Source organism: Lacerta agilis, chromosome 17 (assembly GCF_009819535.1).
Source record: "Lacerta agilis isolate rLacAgi1 chromosome 17, rLacAgi1.pri, whole genome shotgun sequence".
NCBI classification, from domain to species: domain Eukaryota; kingdom Metazoa; phylum Chordata; class Lepidosauria; order Squamata; family Lacertidae; genus Lacerta; species Lacerta agilis.
Window position 1 is genome coordinate 38,660,437 of NC_046328.1, and position 20,964 is coordinate 38,681,400.

Sequence of the window (20,964 nt, forward strand, 5' to 3'; positions counted from 1 at the left end):
AGGTGTGCTACTCATCACAGGAATCAGAGAAGGATAATGTATTGGCAAGACCGCTGGTATGCAGAAGGAGTCGTTTTATGCAAGATAGTGGCGTTTCTAATGTTGGTACTAGCGTTTTTGCCTCAGGTGGTGTCTAAGGTTCCCAGCATCAAATGTGGCGTCAGTGACCCCCTTCCTATTCTTCACAAGCATTACCAACCAGGAGACCTCATTATTGCTGGTATTATGTCTCATATATACAGATTCTCCAACTCTATAAGTTTCAGAGAATGTCCCTCTAATGACCTCTTTGATGGCACCCTGTAAGTTTCCTTCCATGTTTTTCCATGACAAGTCTGTCCGTATTAGATACATGGATAGGTGGAGTTCAAAGCCAGTCCATCTTTCCTTTCTTTTATGAATGGCATACCTCCCCTAACCAAATGCCACACCATCTCCTTCATGTTCCCATTTCTATTTTAGTAATTCCAGACGAGGATCCAGTATCACAAGCCTCCTTCTGGGAGAATTTTCTAATTAAAAAGAGCTAGAAAATGTTAGTCCTGCTTCAGCCCTACTCACCTAGGTGTTAGATCTGCGAGTGGCCCTTGGCGGGGTGGGGGTGGGGGACTGTCATAAAATATTTCATTTCAGTGCTCATTGGCTTCGGGGGAAGAATATTAGGTTCCCCCAGATTGTGAATTTTTGCAGCTGGACATGGTCACCGATAGCCAATTGCACAAAATGCCATAAAATAAATGAAGTGGGGACCACCTTAATTTCTACCCATTTAGTAAAAAAAGAAGAAGAAGCTTATCCATAGAAGTTATTTATGGGATAGCAATGCTTCTAGAGGAGTAACAGTGCTCTGATTTTTGTGTTATCAACTGTGCCTGCATCTAAGCTCTAACTGCATTGTCACAGACTGTAAATTTTCATTTCTTTCCCATTTAACTATAACTTCTACATTTTCCCTGTGTGTGTGCGTGTGTGTGTGTGTGCGTGCGTGTGTGTTTATGCACTATATACATCACACATACTATTGACATCCATTTTATCACTTCCCTGGCCAACCCTACCCCCCACCAGACCAATTTCCCCATATCTGAAATGTTTGCAAATGTGTACAAAATCCCGAAATAATAATATTTTTTGTTCAAAAGGGGGAGAATGTTGAATTCTAGATATATCCCATTTTAGAAAGAACACAAAGTGATTCAGCTGTCCAGAATTTGGGGAGAAATGTTGCAATCCTACAGAGAAATTGGAATGAAGAGAATTTCTTTTAGAGAGAGATCCTTCTGTTAACTGCTAGCTTTCAAAGCAGAACTGGTAGTGTGCTTGTACACAAGTATGACAAATATTTCTGATTACAGGTCAATGATTCAGGTCTACCAGCATATTCTAGCCTCAATATTTGCTGTAAAGGAGCTTAACGGAAATCCCAAGATTTTGCCGAATCTCACCTTGGGCTTCCATATCTATAACAGCTATTTCAGTCCAAGATGGACCTACCAGGCCTCACTGGAGCTCTTCTCCACCCAGGGCAGATTCATTCCTAACTACAAATGTGACAATGTCAACAATCCGGTAGCTGTCATTGGAGGGCCCATCTCTGAAGTTTGTCTCCACATGGCAGACATCCTGTGCATCTACAAAATCCCACAGGTAACACATGTGTGCGGAGCTGGAGAGTTTAAGAGAACATTAGCCACATCCCTTGGTTTCAGATATCGATTTGTACATTGAAGATCGGAGTTGCTTCCAAAATACCACATTTAACAGTGGAGGATCTGACAGGCTGTCCCTTGAAATGTAATAAGGCATGAGCCTTTATTGAGAGAATACAGTGGTTGGGAGCATCTGGGGGGGGGTTGTTGGTGTGTGTGTGTGTGTGTGTGTTATAGTGCTTTGCGGAGACACGTTGATGCACTTGTGGCCATGCTTATGGTTGCCCTAGCATATCAGTATTTAGTCTTATCTGCAAGATCTACCATTAGATCCCAACATACTTTCTGTCCACCTCGCTATAAGACCTGCTATAGGATTAGCCAATGTGATGTCTTCCACTTATGAAAAGCATGTAGGTTATGGGTGATATCCAATTAAGTCGGACAAAGGATCACCTCTGTGTATGACTTATGCTGTATGTCAGAAATATTTAACATACCATTGGCAACTAATCAAAGGCATCTCCAAAAAGATATCTTTGACACGATCTGGTCTCCCTTTCTCTACCGGTATTTTGTTGAAGAAGAACAGGATATTTTAATGCCACTATCATCGCAGAGGTGTCTGGGGGAAGGTTTCTATTCCTTGGAAATGCATGGTATTGTAACTGTATTGTAACTTTTGAATAAATGATTTTTTTAAAGAAAGAAAGAAAGAAAAAGATTTAAGTTAACTAAGATCAGTTATTTTTAAATTCAGAAGGCCGTGTTTCCTTAAAATGAACACATTCCTTAGATCCGTCCATTGGCCATGCTGACTGGGGCTTATGGGAACTGGAGTCCCAAACATCTACTGAGCAGCATGCCATCTACCCCTGAATTACACTGACATCATGTGAGATATGCCTGTGAAACTGACTGAATCCTCCACTGCACTGTTCCATGAGGGCATCTGTTCTGTCCTCCATTCTGGAGAAGCTGCCATATATGTTTCCTCTGGTGTAATTGTTGAACAGGGCTGCTCAGGTCTTCTCTATATCATTTTCTTTACCTTGGTTTCACCCCATTTTCTTTAGTTCATCTATGGCTCTGCTCCAGTGATAAATAAGAAAAGTCAGTCTGCCCTCTACCACCAGATGTTTCCAGATGCGGATCATCAGTATAAAGGCATTCTTCAGTTACTGCTTCATTTCAGGTGGACGTGGATTGGGGTATTATCTGCGCATGATGACAACGGGGAGAAATTCGTACACACAGTGGTTCCCATGTTTGCTCAGAGAGAGATCTGCTTTGACTTCATATTATCAATGCCTCAAATGACTTACTCCAATGACTTTGATAAGAAACTTGATGAGTTGATTAAAACATGCAATGTTATCCGGAATAGCACTGTTAATGCAATGATCGTTCATGGTGAAATTGATACCATGGTAGGTTTGAGAATGTTGCCCGTCTATACTGACTGGGGTAGATCAACAAATGAGAAAGGTAAAATCTGGATTATGACATCCCAAATGGGTTTCACATCAGTTTCCTTTCAAAGAAATTGGGACATAAATTTCCTTCATGGTGCTATCTCTGTTGCAGTTCACTCAAAGGAGGTAATAGGATTCCAGAAATTCCTCCAGATGATAAAACCTTCTTCAGGAAACAAATATGACATTATCAGAGAGTTTTGGGGAGACGCATTTGAATGTTCTTTCCTCAATCCCATGATAGACATAGACGATGGAAGAATCTGCAGTGGGAAGGAGAAGCTGGAGACTCTACCTACATCTGTTTTTGAAATGAGCATGACAGGCCACAGCTATAGTGTTTACACTGCTGTCTTTGCTGTGGCACATGCATTGCACGCCATGCTTTCATCAAGGTTCAATCACAGAGCAATGGAGGATGAAGGAAGAATGAAGATTCTTGGTCAAGAGCTGTGGAAGGTAATGTTCTGAGCACACTAAGAATGTAGGAACGTAAGAGCATAGAATCTTAGAATTATAGAGTTGGTAGCGACCTGAAGAGTCACCTAGTCGAACCCCCTGCAATGCAGGAATCTCAGCTTAAGCATCCATGACAGATGGCCACCCAACCTCTGCTTAAAAATCTCCAAGGAAGGAGAGTCCACCACCTCCCAAGGGAGACCATTCCACAGTTGAACAGCCCTTGCTGTCAGAAAGTTCTTCCTGATGTTTAGTCGGAATCTCATTTAATGTAACTTGAAGTCATTGGTTCAGGTCCTACCCTCCAGAAAAGGAGAAAACAAGCTTGCTCCATTTTCCATTAGACAGCCCTTAGGATACTTGGAAGATGGCCATCAGTCTCCTCTTTTCCAGGCTAAACACCCCCAACTCTCTTCAATCTGGGGCAACTCCCTCAATCTGGCAGGAGAAAACAAGCTTGCTGCATCTTCCATGTGACAGTCCTTCAAATATTTGAAGATGGCTATCATACCTGCTCTCAGTCTCTTTTCCAGGCTAGACATGCCCAGCTCCTTCAACCGTTCCTCATAAGGGTTGGTTTAGAGACCATTGATCAATCTGCTCCTGTCTCTTCCTTCTGTTGGTGGGCGGACGGCAGGAATCATTCTATGCATGTGTAGTTGACATATTTTTTTGTTTCTAAACCTGAATGTAAATTTGAACTTGGTTGGATTAAGCAAACTCTTAGAGCAAACTCTTCGTTAGATAGATTCATTGAAATCCCAAAGATTCCCTCATGAATTGCTATTTCTTTCCTTGCCAATTTAGCTCAACCACTTTGTAAGAAGCATCTCATTTAATAATAGTGCTGGAGGAAAAGTATCTTTCAATGAAAATGGTGAGATAGAGGCTGGATTTGATATTATGAATTGGCTCACGTTCCCAAACCAGTCTTTCTGCAGAGTCAAAGTTGGAAGCATAGACCCCATGGCTCCTCAAGACGAAGTGCTCACTATTTCCGAGGAAGCCATTGTGTGGCCCAACAGGTTCAACCAGGTAAGGTCCATTCATGTATTGGGGGCTATTCATTAGTCCCATCTTCAATTTTCCACAGTTCAGATCCTGGCATAGCTCTGCTCATCTATAGCTTTAGTGTACACTTGGGGACATGGGCGCAGAAGTCTTCTTTGCTGTGTCAGTAGGGTGATGTCACCCATTCAAATCCTTCTTATCATTCTCCTTGGAAGACTGTGACATTTAATGAATTTGCAGGCATTTGTCCTGAAAGGTTGTAATCAAGGATTAAATTATAAGGAATACGTTGAACATATTTCTAAACATCGCCCAGAAATGTAGAAGTATAAACATAAAAATGAATAAAAATAGGACTAAAAGAATAAGCAAACTAAAACCAAGCAAAAACAACCAATTCCATCAGAGGGTAGGGAGTTTCTTAAAAAAACCTGCTCCACTGAATTGAAATTTCAGCCTTCACAACATAGGAAAATGGTCAAGAAAACAGCTATTTTCATGGGGGAGGGTCAATATATTAACTGATATGCATGAAATTTCAGATATAGCTATATAATCCCTAGTGTAGTAAGATAAGACCTCTGGAGCAGGCATTTTTTTATATATATTTTTTACAAAAGGCATTTTATGAACCGCCCTAATCTGAGAGATAGAAAATTATAGTAACTCGCATTTCTATGTGTTCCAAAATATGAGATGGTGCATACAGTTCCCATTTTATCATATGGACAAATGTTATCAGTAGTAGCAAAGGTTCTATGAAGCCTCTGTATTCTAAATTCCAGGTGTATTGCTATTCTGGAAACCTAACATAAACACCAGTATAACAAGATGAGATATAAATGTTGGAATTCAAGAATGTTTACACATTTATTAAAGAGCCAAATGTGTTTGCATTAAAGATCTGATTTTATTAAACTGCCTCAACCTCACCTCCAAAGTGAGTGTTAACCACCTGCAGTGAGGCAATAGATACACGGCCCCCCATCATACCCCATAGGAATAACCTAACCCACGTTCTGAGCCCTACAAGAGTTGTTCCAATTATGGCTGTTTCCTCATGACCCTCACATTGAAATATGTGCTTAGAGAAGACTGGCCAAATCTCCAACCCCCAGGATGGTTCGCCTTTCATGGGTGAGGGGGTCAGGCTGTCTGGCCCAAGGCTCCCCAGAGTGGCTGGGGCTCAGCTCATCAATATTTGTTCTTTCTCTTTTTCCATACTCACCAAGCAGCTGTAACATACTAGAATAGCTTGGACAAGTGAAATATCACAGAAACGACGAACCAAACAGGACAGGTATCACTGTAAAGTATAAGGGGGAAATGATTTTAAGCATGGCTCTCTGTTTTCTGACAGCGATTGGCTGTCCTGCATGAGATAGAATCGTAGAATTGTGGTGTTGGAAGGGGCCCCAAGGGATTTCAGCTAAAGCATAACACTGTAGAATTCCCCAATCTAGTAAACATTCTCCTCTTTCATCCGTGGACAGGCACAGCCTCTTTCTCTTTGTAATGACAATTGCCCCTTGGGTTATCATAAGGCAAAGAAGGAAGGGATGCCATTTTGCTGCTACGATTGCCTCCCATGTCCAGAAGGGAAGATTTCCAACCAAACAGGTAAGGAAGTCATGTACAGTGTCTATGGACACTAATGGGGTCACTAACCATCAATTGTAAAGGTTATGCAGAATTTTAGAATGGTTGGAAGAGTTGAAAGAGACCCCCAAGTGCCATCCAGTCTAACCACCTAATAATAATAATAATAATAATAATAATAATAATAATAGTAATAATAGATTAATTGATTTCTACCCCACCCATCTTGCTGGGTTTCCCCAGCCACTCTGGGCAGCTCCCAACAGAATATTAAAAACACGCTAAAACATCAAACATTAAGAGCTTCCCTAAACAGGGCCGCCCTCAGATGTCTTCTAAAAGTCAGATAGTTGTTTATTTCCTTGGCATCTGATGGGAGGGCATTCTACAGGGCAGGTGCCACTACTGAGAAGGCCCTCCGCCTGGTTAATGATATGGGGGCAACATCTTACATAAATATTAATAGGAATCACTTCTCAATATGTAGCTAAAAATAGGAATCACAGTGCCACATGTGCCAATCATTATGTGTGTGGGGGGGGGGAGCATGAACCACACACAAAATGGAGATAGAAAAGTCTGATTTGGGAATGCTACGTTTTTCAGAACTTCAAAATACCTGCACAGGCAACCTCCCAGAAAAGACCAATAAGGACAGAATATGCTAAGTGCTGTTGGAATGCAGACAGACATATTGGGAGGAATGGAATGAAAACAGTATTAGAGAGGGAGCGGAAGGGTATCCTGTACTTTCAGAAGGCCCCCCCCCCAAGAAAGAGAGAGATGATAACAGAAATGGAAAGGAAGGGAATGACAGCTGAAACCATATAAGCTAAAACAGAAAGGAAAACAGAAATATTCTGCGTACTTCCAACTGATAATATCTATGAAGAGATGCCACCCTCAGTCATAGGACTCAGCTTCTAAAACGGAGGTGGGCATAAAGACCCATGTGGCCCAGGGAACATAGTTTGGCACCTTACAAACTACATGAGGGGACCACTTAATGCTTTGCCAGATTTGAACCTGTAAAGTCTCATTCATACTGTTGTATGAATGAGCGCAATGCACATAATAACGCTGCCATGTACAGAAACCCAACTTTTCTTTTTCAGACATGGGCGGCTGCTTTCCATGTCCCCAAGATCACTATCCAAACCTAGAACAGGATTCATGCATTCCAAAATTCATCAGTTTCTTGTCTTATTCAGAGCCTTTGGGGATCAGTCTGGCCACTTTTGCTCTTTCGCTTTCCTTCATCACAGCTTTGGTGCTCGGCATCTTCATGAAGCACCGGGACACTCCCATAGTCAAAGCCAACAACCGGAACCTCACCTTCTCTCTCCTCATTTCCATCTCCCTCTCCTTCCTTTGCTCACTGCTCTTCATCGGCAAACCTGACCAGGTGACCTGTCTCCTTCGGCAAACTGCTTTTGGAATCATCTTTTCAGTGGCAGTTTCTTGTGTGCTGGCCAAGACAACCGTCGTGGTTCTTGCTTTCACGGTCACCCAACCTGGGAGGAAATGGGTGGGGAAAAGACAGGCGATCTCCATTGTTTCTTCCTGCTCTTTTATCCAAGCCACTCTTTGTGGTGTATGGTTGACAACTTCTCCCCCATTCCCAGATTTAGACATGCACTCAATGACTAAAGAAATCATTCTGGAATGCAATGATGGCTCAGTCACCATGTTCTACTGTGTCTTAGGCTACATGGGTGTACTAGCTATTGTCAGCTTCACTGTAGCTTTCTTAGCCAGGAAGTTGCCTGACAGTTTTAATGAAGCCAAATTCATCACCTTCAGCATGCTGGTCTTTTGTAGTGTTTGGCTGTCCTTCGTTCCCACCTATCTGAGCACAAAAGGGAAATACATGGTGGCCGTGGAGATCTTCTCCATCTTAGCTTCCAGTGCTGGATTACTGGGGTGCATATTCTTCCCAAAATGCTACATTATTGTGGTGAGGCCTGAACTGAACAACAAGAAGCATCTGAGAAGAAGAAAGCATTGATGCATATAACATTCTGTGGCCCTCACCCCTTGATCAGGAGAAAACACAGGGACTTCACACAGCTGCAAGAAACATATTTGAGTGAATTAATTTGGGAGTTGTCACATCCCATTTTAACTGAAAAGGATGTCTGCATTGCTGTTGCAGGAGCTATGGCCACATTGAAAATGTGTTGTGCTAAATAGATGAGTGTTTGAAAAGGAAACCTCTGTGGCAAAACAATAAAACTGAGCAGACTGCAGTGCTGAAAGATCTCCTGTCATTTTAATACAGTAATTCTTTTCTCCGACATATGTTTGCATTTGTTGAACTCCGCAATCAGGAATAAATGTATATATATATATACACACTGAAGTGTTTTCTCTCTCTCTGCTTCTATGATATAAAGTGATGGGTCAGTGACATTCTTGCTAGGGAGAGGGGGAAATTTGATTTGGTTTACATTGAAAGCCCAGTGCACCTAATTTGCACTTTGCTGAAGTCTCAGGTAGTGTCAGAGGCTAGAAGTGCCTTGGTGCAACATAAGAAGAAGAAGAAGAGTTTGGATTTGACATTCCGCTTTATCACTACCCAAAGGAGTCTCAAAGCGGCTCACATTCTCCTTTCCCTTCCTCCCCCACAACAAACACTCTGTAAGGTGAGTGGGGCTGAGAGACTTCAGAGAAGTGTGACTAGCCCAAGGTCACCCAGCAGCTGCATGTGGAGGAGCGGAGACGCGAACCCGGTTCCCCAGATTACGAGTCTGCCGTTCTTAACCACTACACCACACTGGCTACACCACACAGCTTATAATGGCAATGGCACCCACCTGAGAGGTGTCAGAACTGAGTTCCAGCTTGGGGGGGGGATCCCTGGTTGTGAGAATAAAGAATAAAGGTACACAGAACACATATGCTACCTGGAATTCATGGGAGGCTGGGCTGTCAAAGGAACAAGTATATAAATTGGTCAGGGGCTTGCATGACTTTTTCAATACAGTGGTACCTCGGGTTACAGACACTTCAGGTTACAGACGCTTCAGGTTACAGACTCCGCTAACTCAGAAATAGTGCCTCGGGTTAAGAACTTTGCTTCAGGATGAGAACAGAAATCACACGGCTGCAGTGGGAGGCCCCATCAGGTAAAGTGGTACCTCAGGTTAAGAACAGTTTCAGGTTAAGAACGGACCTCCAGAACGAATTAAGTTCTTAACCCAAGGTACCACTGTAGTCTAGTTAACTGCATGACTGTGGACCTGGATAGCTCAGTTGGTTAGAGTGTGGTGCTGATAATGCCAAGGTTGCAGGTTCGATCCTCTTATGGGACAGCTGCATATTTCTGCCTTGCAGGGGGTTGGACTAGATGATCCTCAGGGTCCCTTCCAACTCTACAGTTCTATGATTCCCTGGTTCACATTTCAATTTTGAAGTATTGTAGGTTTGAGTTAGATGGTATCTTTTAATGCCATGTTTTCCTTTTAAACTATTTCCCTCTCCTTAAGGGCACATTTTTAAGGTGTTCTTCTTTTCCTCAGTCTTTTGAAACCTATACATGTATTGGCTTCAGCACCTCTAGCTGTGAGAATGAGCAGGATGCAACAGAACCGAGATGTGCTAGAGAACAAATCTGTCCATTAACATCCATATCACTAGCCGTCTGGTGATTACAGCCACCACACTGAAATTTGTCTGTGACCTCCATTGCACATGTGTATTTATCGTCTCTATTTATTTTCATTTCTTCTCAGAAGTTGTACATTCCCTCTACTTTTGATCACCTGCCAGTAGCCACAGCATAAAGATCAAGGTTGTCCAAAAACCCAAAACTGGCTATCTCTGCTGACAGCTATATTGTTGTTGTTGTTGTTGTTCAGTCGTTCAGTTGTGTCCAACTCTTCGTGACCCCATGGACCAGAGCATGCCAGGCACACCTATCCTTCACTGCCTCCCGCAGTTTGGCCAAACTCATGTTAGTAGCTTCGAGAACACTGTCCAACCATCTCATCCTCTGTCATCCCCTTCTCCTTGTGTCCTCCATCTTTCCCAGCACCAGGGTCTTTTCCAGGGAGTCTTCTCTTCTCATGAGGTGGCCAAAGTACTGGAGCCTCAACTTCAGGATCTGTCCTTCTATTGTATCTACATGCTATTCTCTGGACAGCTGCACCATGAAGCTTGATATGAATGCTCTTGTTGCATGATTCAGCAGGATGGTGGATCTATCTTGATCATTCTCCAGACTGCAAATCTAGTGAATTTACTACATGTTACTGGTCCCTGCTACTATGGGTTGTATCCAACATTAGTTATACTCAGAGTAGACCCATTGAATTAATGGACGTAAATTAGTTTATTTCATTAATTTAAATGGGTCTGCTGTAAACATTACTAACTTTGGATACAACCCTGTGTGTTTCTTGCTAGGATCTCTAACTCTTATCTAACCATACTGCTTACTCAATGGCCAATGAAGTTTTCACCCAGATTTCCAAAAGTATTTCTTTCTTTAAAAACCTTCTAAATATGAAAACTTTTATGAAGACTTTGCAAACAAGTCATTTGTGGTTGATTAGTCTTATTCCAGGCTCATTTGTTGTCTGGGTTTTTTTTTTTTAGTTGCCGTTGGTTATTACAAACTGACACCTCGCTTGCTGTCCACGCGATGAAGACCACAGAAGACCTGCTGAGATCAGATAAACATGTTGTCCTCATTGTCTCATAGAATCTGTGAATCTAAATAGGCAATTATTGTTCTTCCTAACTATCAATTTAAACATGATGACTTCTACTTTTCCACAAAGTCCCAAGGGAGCTTCAGTACCGATCACCAGCAAAACCATGCACAGAAGAAGGAAGTATGCTATTAATAAACCTTGTATCATTCCCTGCTGGGGCTAGAGACAGTCAGGGCTCTTGTCAGTTTGATCATTGATAATTTATATTGTGCAGTTTGAGCTGTGCATTGACCAACTGTGTTTCCATTCAAGCCATGCGTGAACATAATGAGTATGAATGGGTGTGGAGAAGAATTTTTTTCTTGCAAGTTAGTGGCATTTGTAGTATTAGTGCTAATCTTTTTGCCTCAGGTAGTGTGCAAGATTCCGGATGTCAAATGTAGCATCAGTGACCCTCTTCCTATTCTTCATAAGTTTCACCATCCAGGAGATCTCACCATTGCTGGCATCGTGTCTATGATGTACATATTTTCCAATCCAATAACGTTCTTGGATTGTCCCTCTACGGACCTCTTTGGTGAAACTTTGTAAGATTTTTAAACTTTCCATTATATGGATCACCAACGCGGCACCTGTGGCATATGCATGCACCCCCAGAGATCTTCCCTGACGCCTGGTATTATAGTCAATAGAATAGGTTGCACTGTGTGTTTGGTATGTGTATCAAGTTTGCAAATGGGACTATGGCTCTCCAAAGCTTGGGTTGCCTGATATATTAAATAGCCTTTCCTGTGAATCCCATGGGGGTTTGTGGGCTTTCCATGAGTATCTGGTTGGCCACTGTGTGAGAGAGCACTGGAAAAGATTGATCTTAGGTTAGAACCCCCAAAAAACTGGGATTACCATCAAAGGAGTGATTCAACTAATGCTGTTTTTGGGACCTCCAGTGGTGATCTTACCTTCCACCTGCCTCTGATTGTCTTGGAGTCAAAATATTTAAATAATTTGCATTCAATACATTAAAATTTGCCTTAAAAATAGTTCGCTATCCAACAACCAGCTTCTACAGATTATAAATTGCCACAGTCCAAAATGATCATTGATATTTAGAAGCACAATTATTTAAAAAAGGGGAGATGCTACCCTTACTAGTAAACTAGCTAAATTATTGAGTAATAAAACTCAAATTATTTCCCAAGGAGAAGCAGCTCAGATGAAACATTAGCCCATGTTCTCTTAAGGTTGTTTTTTAAGAAAAAAAACAACCCTAAAAATAAGGACATCAGATCCCAATTAATCTCCCCAGAACTTGCTCTATTCTTGGGAAACTCAGCTAAATTTTGTATTTTGATTTTAATGGCAACCTGCAACCCTAAGATCACAGAAAAATTATATATATATATAGAAAATAGAACCTCTAACCTCTCAGTTGGTTTCTAAGGTGCTACTGGAAAGAATTTTCTATTTTGTTAGAACCTCTAAGTGGTTTACAAAGAAATAGGATAGAGTAAAGTTCACTACTGTAGCCATCAAAACTGGGCCACAGTTATTAAATGGAAGGTGAGTTATAGATAAAAATGTTCCTATTTTTGATTGTTCAGGGATTTTGTTCACTCTCATTTTATAAGGTGCAATTTGTGTGGATGTATATGCTTTTAGAAATGAGACAATGTCAAATTCTGGATGCACCAGTGCCATTCTGAAAAACCAAGGCTAAGAAATTCAAATCTCCCAAATATGTGGAAAAACTTCCAATGAGAACTTTGCAAACATCCTAGTACTTACCAGCTTCTCTCAAAATAGTATTGGGTGACTGAGCCCATGTGACAAAAGGCCAACTGTGCATGACAACATTTTTTCATCCTTGGGATGGAAATAATTTGTAAATCCTCCAGTTCTGAAGGAAACGCACTGTGACACAACATAAATCTCTCATTTCAGGGTCATGATACAGATCTACCAGAATGTCCTGGCACTGATATTTGCTGTAGAGGAGATCAATGAAGATCCCAAGATTTTGCCGAATCTCACCTTGGGCTTCCATATCTACAATAGCTATTTCAATCCCAGATGGACCTATCAGGCCTCACTGGAACTCTTCTCCACCCTGGGCAGATTCATCCCTAACTACAAATGTGATAATGTCAACAATCCAGTTGCTGTCATTGGAGGGCCCACCTCTGAAGTTTGTCTCCACATGGCAGACATCCTGTGCGTCTACAAAATCCCACAGGTATGGCGTGCACCAGAGCATGGGAGTATAACAAGTAATTCTCACTTCACTTGTGTTTGGGTGATTTAAAGTATTTGTAGGTGGTTTTGAAGGTCAGTTTGTACATTCAGAAAAATTAAGTACTGAACATATGCTTTTCTTCAGAATACAGAGTATTTTAATGTGTTGAGCCATCTGTAGGGGTTGGAGTTAAATATTTAAATGTAAAGGGGAAAAGGATCAGCCTGATGTTCTCACAGACATTGAGTCTGAAGAGGTCCACTTCTCCTGGGAAAGCTCCACTACTTAACTTATAAGTTAGCTATACATGTCAGTCCCAAGAAACCTATCATAAGGACTTACATTTCCTTTTTGCCTTGTATATTTCAAACTCAGAGGAGGGATATGGAAGGAACTGTAGGTTTTCTCCAGGGAAAAACTGTACATAAGCAGCAATATTTGTTAATGTACAAAGAAGTTCAAAGTTCTGTTTGCTTATCTTGTACACCTTCATATTACGGAGGTGAAGTTCACAGGGGAAATGAAGGTCTGGTGTTTTTGAGGAAGGTATCCTTCAACACTTTTTTTCAGAATGGGAGAGTGAAGGCAAGAATGAGAGAACAAATTTTTAAAAAATAGTTTTATTTTTTTTTAAAAAAATTAAGTGATTCTGCAAAATGCATACATAACACATATACAAGTATAAATCATTGTCAGACAAATCCATACATTAAATAAAGCCAAAATAAATTAAACCACAGGTACGTGTGTTGTGGGTGGGTACTATTGATCAGCCACAACACCCGATTGGAAGGTCCCTCAATGGTGGGTTCAATCTGTCCAATGGGGTGCAGGATAAATGTATCGAGGGACTTATATATACCCATGCATGTGTCCCAGAGCTTCCTTTTTGGATGCATGCATTAGGAACACCCGCCCACCTCGCCCTACTTTGGCGCTTGACCTTGCTATTGCTGTCATGTGTCATCTGTCGTTGGGACAGGGGCACAGCAGGAATTTCCCCCACTTGGCTGATTGGCCGTTGTCATTTGGGTTTCGCATGCCGCGTAGCAAATCGTCACAACTTGTAAGGTGGCGGAGAGGCTCTGTTTCAGGTGATAGGGATGGGAGAACGCTCTCGCCATCCCTATGTGAAGGCTATTCCATTAAAGGAATCCATGGAATCAATGGTTTGGTCAACCCCTGGGAGGAGGTTGTGCCTGTGCCTGAGTCCAGGGGGACATTTGGGTGGTGGAGAGAGCATGTTCCCGGCTTTCCGCTTATCCAGGTGTTCACCCTTGGCTGACCTATGCTGGAACCCTGGGTCAGCGCTACCTGCATGGCAGGGAGCTAGTTGAACCAGAGCCTATGCAACCACTCACTTTCTGTAATCAATAAAGTTGTGGCCTAAATTCTGCCAAAAACTAAACTAAAATTTGAGTCAAGTGTGAATTTATTTGGGGGGGGGAGGTTTCTGGGTCTGAACACGCATATACAGACTTTTTAATCATGGTTAAATCTTCTTTAATATTTGGCATACAACTTTGAAAGTATGAAAATACACAGAATTAACCCCTCACCCTTTAATCTTGAAAATTTCCTGCTCTTTTGTCCTTTCATTTCTTTAGCTTATATATGGCTCTGCTCCAGTGACCAAGCAGAAAACCCAGACTGTTTTCTACCACCAGATGTTCCCAGATGTGGATCATCACTATAAAGGGATTCTCCAATTACTGCTGCATTTCAGGTGGACATGGGTTGGGGTGTTGTCTGTGAGCGATGCCAATGGAGAGACATTTGTAAGCAACATAGTTCCCCAGTTTGTCAAGAGAGGTATTTGCTTTGATTTCATTGAAAGATTCCCAGTAATGACTAACTCCAATGACATTGCTGTCATAGTGTCAGAAGGGATGGAAACAAGCAATATTGTGAAGAGAAGCACTGCTGATGCAGTGATCATTCAGGGGGAAATCGATACCATGATAATTCTGAGAATGTTTCACGAGTATTCACAACATGAGGACACATCAATAAAAGGAAGAGATAAAGTCTGGATTATGACAACTCAGATGGATTTCACATCAGTTCCCTTCCAAAGGACTTGGGACATAGGCTTATTCCATGGTTCAATAGTCTTTGCTGTCCACTCAAAGGAAGTGTCAGCTTTCCAGAAATTTCTCCAGATGAGAAACCCTACTTCAGACAAAGAATATGACTTTATCAAGGTATTTTGGGAAGAAGCATTTGAATGTTTTTTCCCGAGACCTATGGTCAACAGGCAGGAAGGTGAGATCTGCAGTGGGAAGGAGAAGCTGGAGACTCTGCCTGCCTCTGTTTTTGAAATGAGCATGACAGGCCACAGCTACAGTGTTTACACCGCTGTCTTTGCTGTGGCACATGCATTGCACGCCATGCTTTCATCGAGGTTCAAGCACAGAGCAATGGTGCATGAAGGAAGAATGAAGCTTCTGAGTCAACCGCTGTGGAAGGTAATGTCCTAAGGAGACGTATGCAGGAAACACCACCATATCTGATAGAACAAAAGGTGTATTTTGCATCTAAAAGCCAAATCACTTAAGAAATTGAATGCATCACTTGGCATTGCGTTCCTTTTAAAAAGTGTAAATATTTTAGCAGTGGTTCAGAAGGAATTTGATCATTTCTTCTTATTAATGGAAGCTATCGTGTGAGCATGGGTGTGTGTCTATGTAATAACTTTCATTATAAGTATCACACAGGAAGAAAGGGTTTAGGCTAATCCTGGCTTCCTGTTCTGCTCCAACTTTTATGTCTGTCAACTCCAAGTGTCATCACACAGTTTTGCTCTCAGTCCTGTCATGGATTCCATTTTGTTAAGTTTCTCTAGGAAACATGAATAAAGAGAGCAACGCTGCTACGAACCTCCCCTTCACACTCTCCCCTTGTTACTAAGTGAATTTCTAATCAGGTGTTCCCGGTCAACTTTCAATCCACCCCACCTGTCCCTCTGAGGTCCGTCTGTGATGTCAATCCCCTTTTATTTATAATCTGGGAATCTCTTAGTAACGGGAGTTTTCCTGTCCAGCGGCCGTGGCCGGTTATATCCTCTGCTCTGGGCTTCAGGGGTTAACCTCTCCTTTGCCTACAGTTCAGGGTCTCTCTCTCTGTCTAGATCCCCCACTGTATCAGTTAGCTAAGCCCTCTTAGCAACTCTGTGGCAATCCCAAGGTTTCCGCCCACTAGCCCCTCCTGAGTGAAACTCCAAGACACAAACTATCACCCTGCAGGTCAGTTTTGTCTTTTCCCTGAGTTCACCTCCTCATGAGCATACATAACTCGCTGGACCCAATAAACGACGATACCTTCTTAGCTCAACAATAAGAAGTCTTTATTTCTTTCAGAACATAACGGTTTCAGTAATTCAATCGTTTATAAGCTTAGTTTCATTACAGCGTAAACTCTTTCTTTCAGCATCACATACTCATCTTCAACCTATCCTAACCTACCCACCACTATCCTGGCCCCACACCCTCCTTCTTCCAGTCACCACTCACTCCCTCTCTCCAACGGCTGCTCCCTCCATTTAAAGTGCAGAATGTCCCGCCTCCCAGGAGATATCTGCCACTCAAACTGGGGTGCACATTAACTCATAAAACTGTGGGTCTCTGAAAGTCCCTTAACTTGTGTCCAATTCATTACAAAGGCCAATTACATTGAATCGGACCTTTGGTCTGTCTAGCTCAGTCTTGTTTACACTGGCTGGCATCTCCTTGGGACATTGCAAGACCTACCTGGAGATGTCAGAGACTGGATCTGAGATGTGCTGCATGCAAAGCACGCACTCTATCACCGAGTTTGTCTTTCCCTCTGTAGGGATTATTTATAGCGCACCCATGCTTTTAAGTAGGACCTAGAGATGGATGTGTACACCCTCCCCTTACTTATTCTTTTCCTCAGTCTTCAAGAGCCAGCTCCAAAACAGTTACTATTCTATCCCCTCCTTCACAATATGCTTTATTCATATGAGTTGAATCCTGAGGAGCAAGTTGAACTCAAGAGCGATCTGTTGCTGCTAGATATAAAGGCTATGTTCTACCTCCACATTTGGAGTCCGTATGCCTCTGAATACTAACTGTTGAGAACCACATTGAGCACTCTGTTCCTGCTCCCAAGCTTTCCATGGATACCTGGTTGGTGTGTGTGGGAACATGATGCTAGGCTAGGTGGGCCATCCTCTGGTATATCTGAGGTCCCACCAAAATACAGATTCATTACCCATATCCTTTAACACCCCTATCTCCTTGTCCTTATATTTCCTTCCGAAATTTAGCTCAACCACTTTGTAAGAAGCGCCTCATTTAACAGCAGTTCTGGTGAAACAATTTCCTTCAATAAAAATGGAGAGTTAGAAACAGGATTTGATATCATCAACTGGGTGACATTCCCAAACCAGTCCTTTCTGAGAACCAGGGTTGGAAAGATAGACCCCATGGCACCACGGGAAGAAACATTCACCATTTCTGAGAATGCTATTGTGTGGCCCAGGAGCTTTAATCAGGTAAAGGCCATTCAGGTTGTCCTATAGTCAAGCATTCTGTGGTTCCCAGGTAGCTCTGGGAACCTTTCATTGAATTGTTTTGGTCAAATGTTTTCAGCAAGCATGTCAAGCAGGTAGAAATTTATTAAAAGGAAGGAAGGAAGGAAGGAAGGAAGGAAGGGTCAATAAGTCTATTACAGCACCCTGTGTAAATCTAAGTTTTGATGAAATGTGTTCTGCAAAAGTTCATAGACAAGTGATAAATGACCTGATTCAGGCATAAGCCAGCAGGTGCAGAAAAGGGAGGCTTGCTCCAAATTGCAAAATGAAACAAAATCCTCCTTGGTTCCTAATAACCCTTGAAGTACAAACTTGCAAAAATTAAAACATTCTTTTTTTCCCCATGTATGGACAGGCACAGCCCCTTTCTGTGTGCAATGACAATTGTCACCCGGGGTATCAGAAGGCCAAGAAGGAAGGGAAGCCATTTTGCTGCTATGATTGCATTCCATGTCTGGAGGGGAAGATCTCAAACCAGAAGGGTTAGAAATATCATGCACACAGTTTATCAGGGATATTGACATCTGGATATAGAGATAGTCATTTCCCTTGTGTCAAAAAAAGTGGTTCACAATTCTACAGTGGTGGTAGCTCCTGATATGAATGAAGATGCAATCTGATAAACTGACATGTAGTCAGCACAGCCCAGTCCAAGAAGCCAAACCCTCTCTGCTGGCGCCACCTACGCAGCCAGTGGTTTGCCTCCAGTGTTTTCCTCTCTCTTCCTGGGCCACGACCTTCAACAGGAAGGAGTTATGAAAAGACCACCTGTGCCTCAAGGCCTTTCAGCTTCCTGCCCAGAGTCGCGCAGCCCCTTGGTATACATTGAAGGTTGTTGCGGCAGTATTGCTAGTATCCACATGGATCAGAAGGAAAGGGTTGTGGTCAGTGGGCATTATAAGACTTGGCAATTTCTTTGCCACATCGTGAATCTTTGTTCCTGGAAGACACTACACATGATACATAAATTCCATTCATGAATTGCTTCCTGTAAAACATCTTGAAGCAATCTAACAATAAAATAACAACAGTGGAATGCCACAGTTTTCAAAAGGTAATGTCAAAGTGACACAGACCAAACCCATTCATTCATTTTAAAGACTTATGCCCCACCTTTCAGTCTATTGCCTCTTGAGGTGCAGTGCAAAAGAAGAGCAAGCAACATGTACTCATCCCAGATCCAGCAGCTCAAAATCTTCTATGTGATTGATTGGGCCAAAGTGTGCTTTCTTGCAGCTCTTCAGTACAAAAGAAATTGACGATTGGTGCTGTCAAACTGCCTTTGGTGCAGAATGTTCTTGCTGACAGGGAAAGGGTTAAGAGTGGTCCCTGTGGCTGACCCTTCAGCAGTCAGTGGAAATAGAAAGGCTGCCATTCCCCCAGACCAAGAGGAGAAGGAGTTTGTTCCACACCTCTCCAACAATAAGTAGTAGGGAAAGACATATTCATTGACAGAATTGAGCATCTCGTACTGCTGGGTTGCTCATCTGTGAGAACAACATCTTGCAACTATTTATATTTCAATTTTTAACCTGGCAACATTCATCCAAGTCTTTCTCATATTTAGATCTGATTATTTCAGACCTGATGTTTTGCTTTCCAGACACAGAGAACTGTTTCCAGTGTCCAGAAGATCAGTTTCCAAATGACGACCAGGATTCATGTATTCCAAAATACATAACCTTCCTAAAGTATGAAGAACCTTTGGGAATCGCTTTGACCGGTTCTGCTCTTTCCTTGTCTTTCATCACAGTTTTGGTGCTGGGAATCTTCATTAAGCATTGGGACACTCCCATAGTCAAAGCCAACAACCGGAGCCTCACCTACGTTCTCCTTCTTTCCCTCCTGCTCTCCTTCCTTTGTGTTTTGCTATTCATTGGCCAGCCTGAAAGTCTTACCTGTCTTCTTCAGCAAACCGCATTTGGCATAATCTTTTCCGTGGCAATTTCTTGTGTGTTGGCCAAAACCATCATTGTAGTTCTGGCTTTCATGGCCACCAAACCAGGGAGCAGGATGAGGATGTGGGCAGGAAAAAGACTGTCCATTTCCATTGTTCTTTCCTGCTCTCTTATACAAGTGGCCATGTGCATTGTGTGGCTGGCAATATCCCCTCCATTCCCAGATTTAGACATGCATTCAGTGACCAAAGAGATTGTATTGCAATGTAATGAAGGATCATCCTTCATGTTCTATTGTGCTCTGGGCTTTATGGGCTTCCTGGCCATTTCCAGCCTCATCATGGCATTCCTAGCCCGGAAGTTGCCCGACAGTTTTAATGAAGCCAAGTTCATCACCTTCAGCATGTTGGTCTTTTGTAGCGTTTGGCTTTCCTTTGTCCCAACGTACTTGAGTACCAAAGGAAAATACATGGTGGCTGTCAAGATCTTCTCCATCTTGGCCTCCGGCTTTGGGATACTTGGCTGCATATTTTTCCCAAAATGTTATATCATTATACTGAGGCCTGAGTTGAATAACAAGGAGCAGTTAAGAAGAAGGAATCATTGAAGCCACTAAAATTCTATTACTTTAGAAAAGCCATGAGTAAACTTTTGGACTTGGTTCATTTTGAGATGTCTTCCTGTTTTCTTTGTGGTAAGTCACTTGGAGCATGATTGCTTGTGTAGAAGAGCAGCGTACCAATAAAGTTACTCTTGCATTCTTTATTCTTTATTTACTGTAGATAAAATGCAATGTGAACTGCGGTTTGTATCTAGACTTACTCATATTTAGAATAGACTGTTTGAAAAGAAATGAAACATAGAATAGTCTCATTGATGTACAATATTTATGTTTAATTGACTTCTCAATATGTAGACAAAAGAAAATATATGTGAGGTACTGGGCTGGATTCAGACTTATAATAGTACTTATCTTTGAGTGAAATAGGCGAAACTACTAAAACTATCAAAACCTTATTTTTTTAATCAACAGAAGCAACTGTCTACTTATTGCACTTCCAGAAAAATAATCCATAATTGTTGCTCTAATAGCTTGTGTGGAGAAAAGCTGAGTATTTGTCAGTCTGTTTAAGTTTTGTACTTTGGAAAAGATTTACGCGACTTCTGCTGATGTCAGTGTACAAGTGTTGAAGTTTGAGACATGCGCCGCAGGCCTGAGTTGCTTAAGGCCTCAGCCACAGCAGAGGAAATTGCATTGCCTTATCCAAAACATTGAAAGAAAGTAATTTGAACCATTTTTAAAACCCGATCAGCCAAAGTGAACCTGTCCTTCTCTGGAGAGAAGTTGGGATATTTGTTTGTTGTGTAACCAATGTAATGGAAATCATCGTATCCTGCTCAATACACAATGTGTATGAGAAGGAAAT

General features: G+C 42.0%; 2 protein-coding genes across 2 annotated transcripts; both read left to right on the top strand.

The window, feature by feature from the left end:
- The first annotated feature begins 99 nt into the window (after positions 1–99).
- On the top strand, positions 100–8,201 carry LOC117061469 (vomeronasal type-2 receptor 26-like). Its single transcript, XM_033174307.1, has 6 exons — positions 100–302; positions 1,470–1,647; positions 2,726–3,583; positions 4,391–4,618; positions 6,088–6,214; positions 7,309–8,201. Exons 1-6 carry the CDS (start codon positions 100–102, stop codon positions 8,199–8,201), a joined length of 2,487 nt encoding a protein of 828 aa, XP_033030198.1.
- Positions 8,202–11,355: 3,154 nt separating this feature from the next.
- On the top strand, positions 11,356–20,144 carry LOC117038855 (vomeronasal type-2 receptor 26-like). Its single transcript, XM_033135806.1, has 6 exons — positions 11,356–11,438; positions 12,907–13,084; positions 14,692–15,552; positions 17,373–17,600; positions 17,995–18,121; positions 19,243–20,144. The coding sequence occupies exons 1-6, from the start codon at positions 11,368–11,370 to the stop codon at positions 20,142–20,144; spliced, it is 2,367 nt and encodes a 788-aa protein (XP_032991697.1). The 5' UTR covers positions 11,356–11,367.
- The last annotated feature ends 820 nt before the right edge of the window (positions 20,145–20,964 follow it).

Coding starts and splice junctions, on each gene's coding strand:
- LOC117061469 (XM_033174307.1), top strand. CDS start 100: ATGTTGGTACTAGCGTTTTTGCCTCAGGTGGTGTCTAAGGTTCCCAGC. Junction 303..1,469: donor GACCTCTTTGATGGCACCCT/GTAAGTTTCCTT, acceptor TATCTATAACAG/CTATTTCAGTCCAAGATGGA. Junction 3,584..4,390: donor TTGGTCAAGAGCTGTGGAAG/GTAATGTTCTGA, acceptor TTGCCAATTTAG/CTCAACCACTTTGTAAGAAG.
- LOC117038855 (XM_033135806.1), top strand. CDS start 11,368: ATGATGTACATATTTTCCAATCCAATAACGTTCTTGGATTGTCCCTCT. Junction 11,439..12,906: donor GACCTCTTTGGTGAAACTTT/GTAAGATTTTTA, acceptor TATCTACAATAG/CTATTTCAATCCCAGATGGA. Junction 17,601..17,994: donor GGCCCAGGAGCTTTAATCAG/GTAAAGGCCATT, acceptor ATGTATGGACAG/GCACAGCCCCTTTCTGTGTG.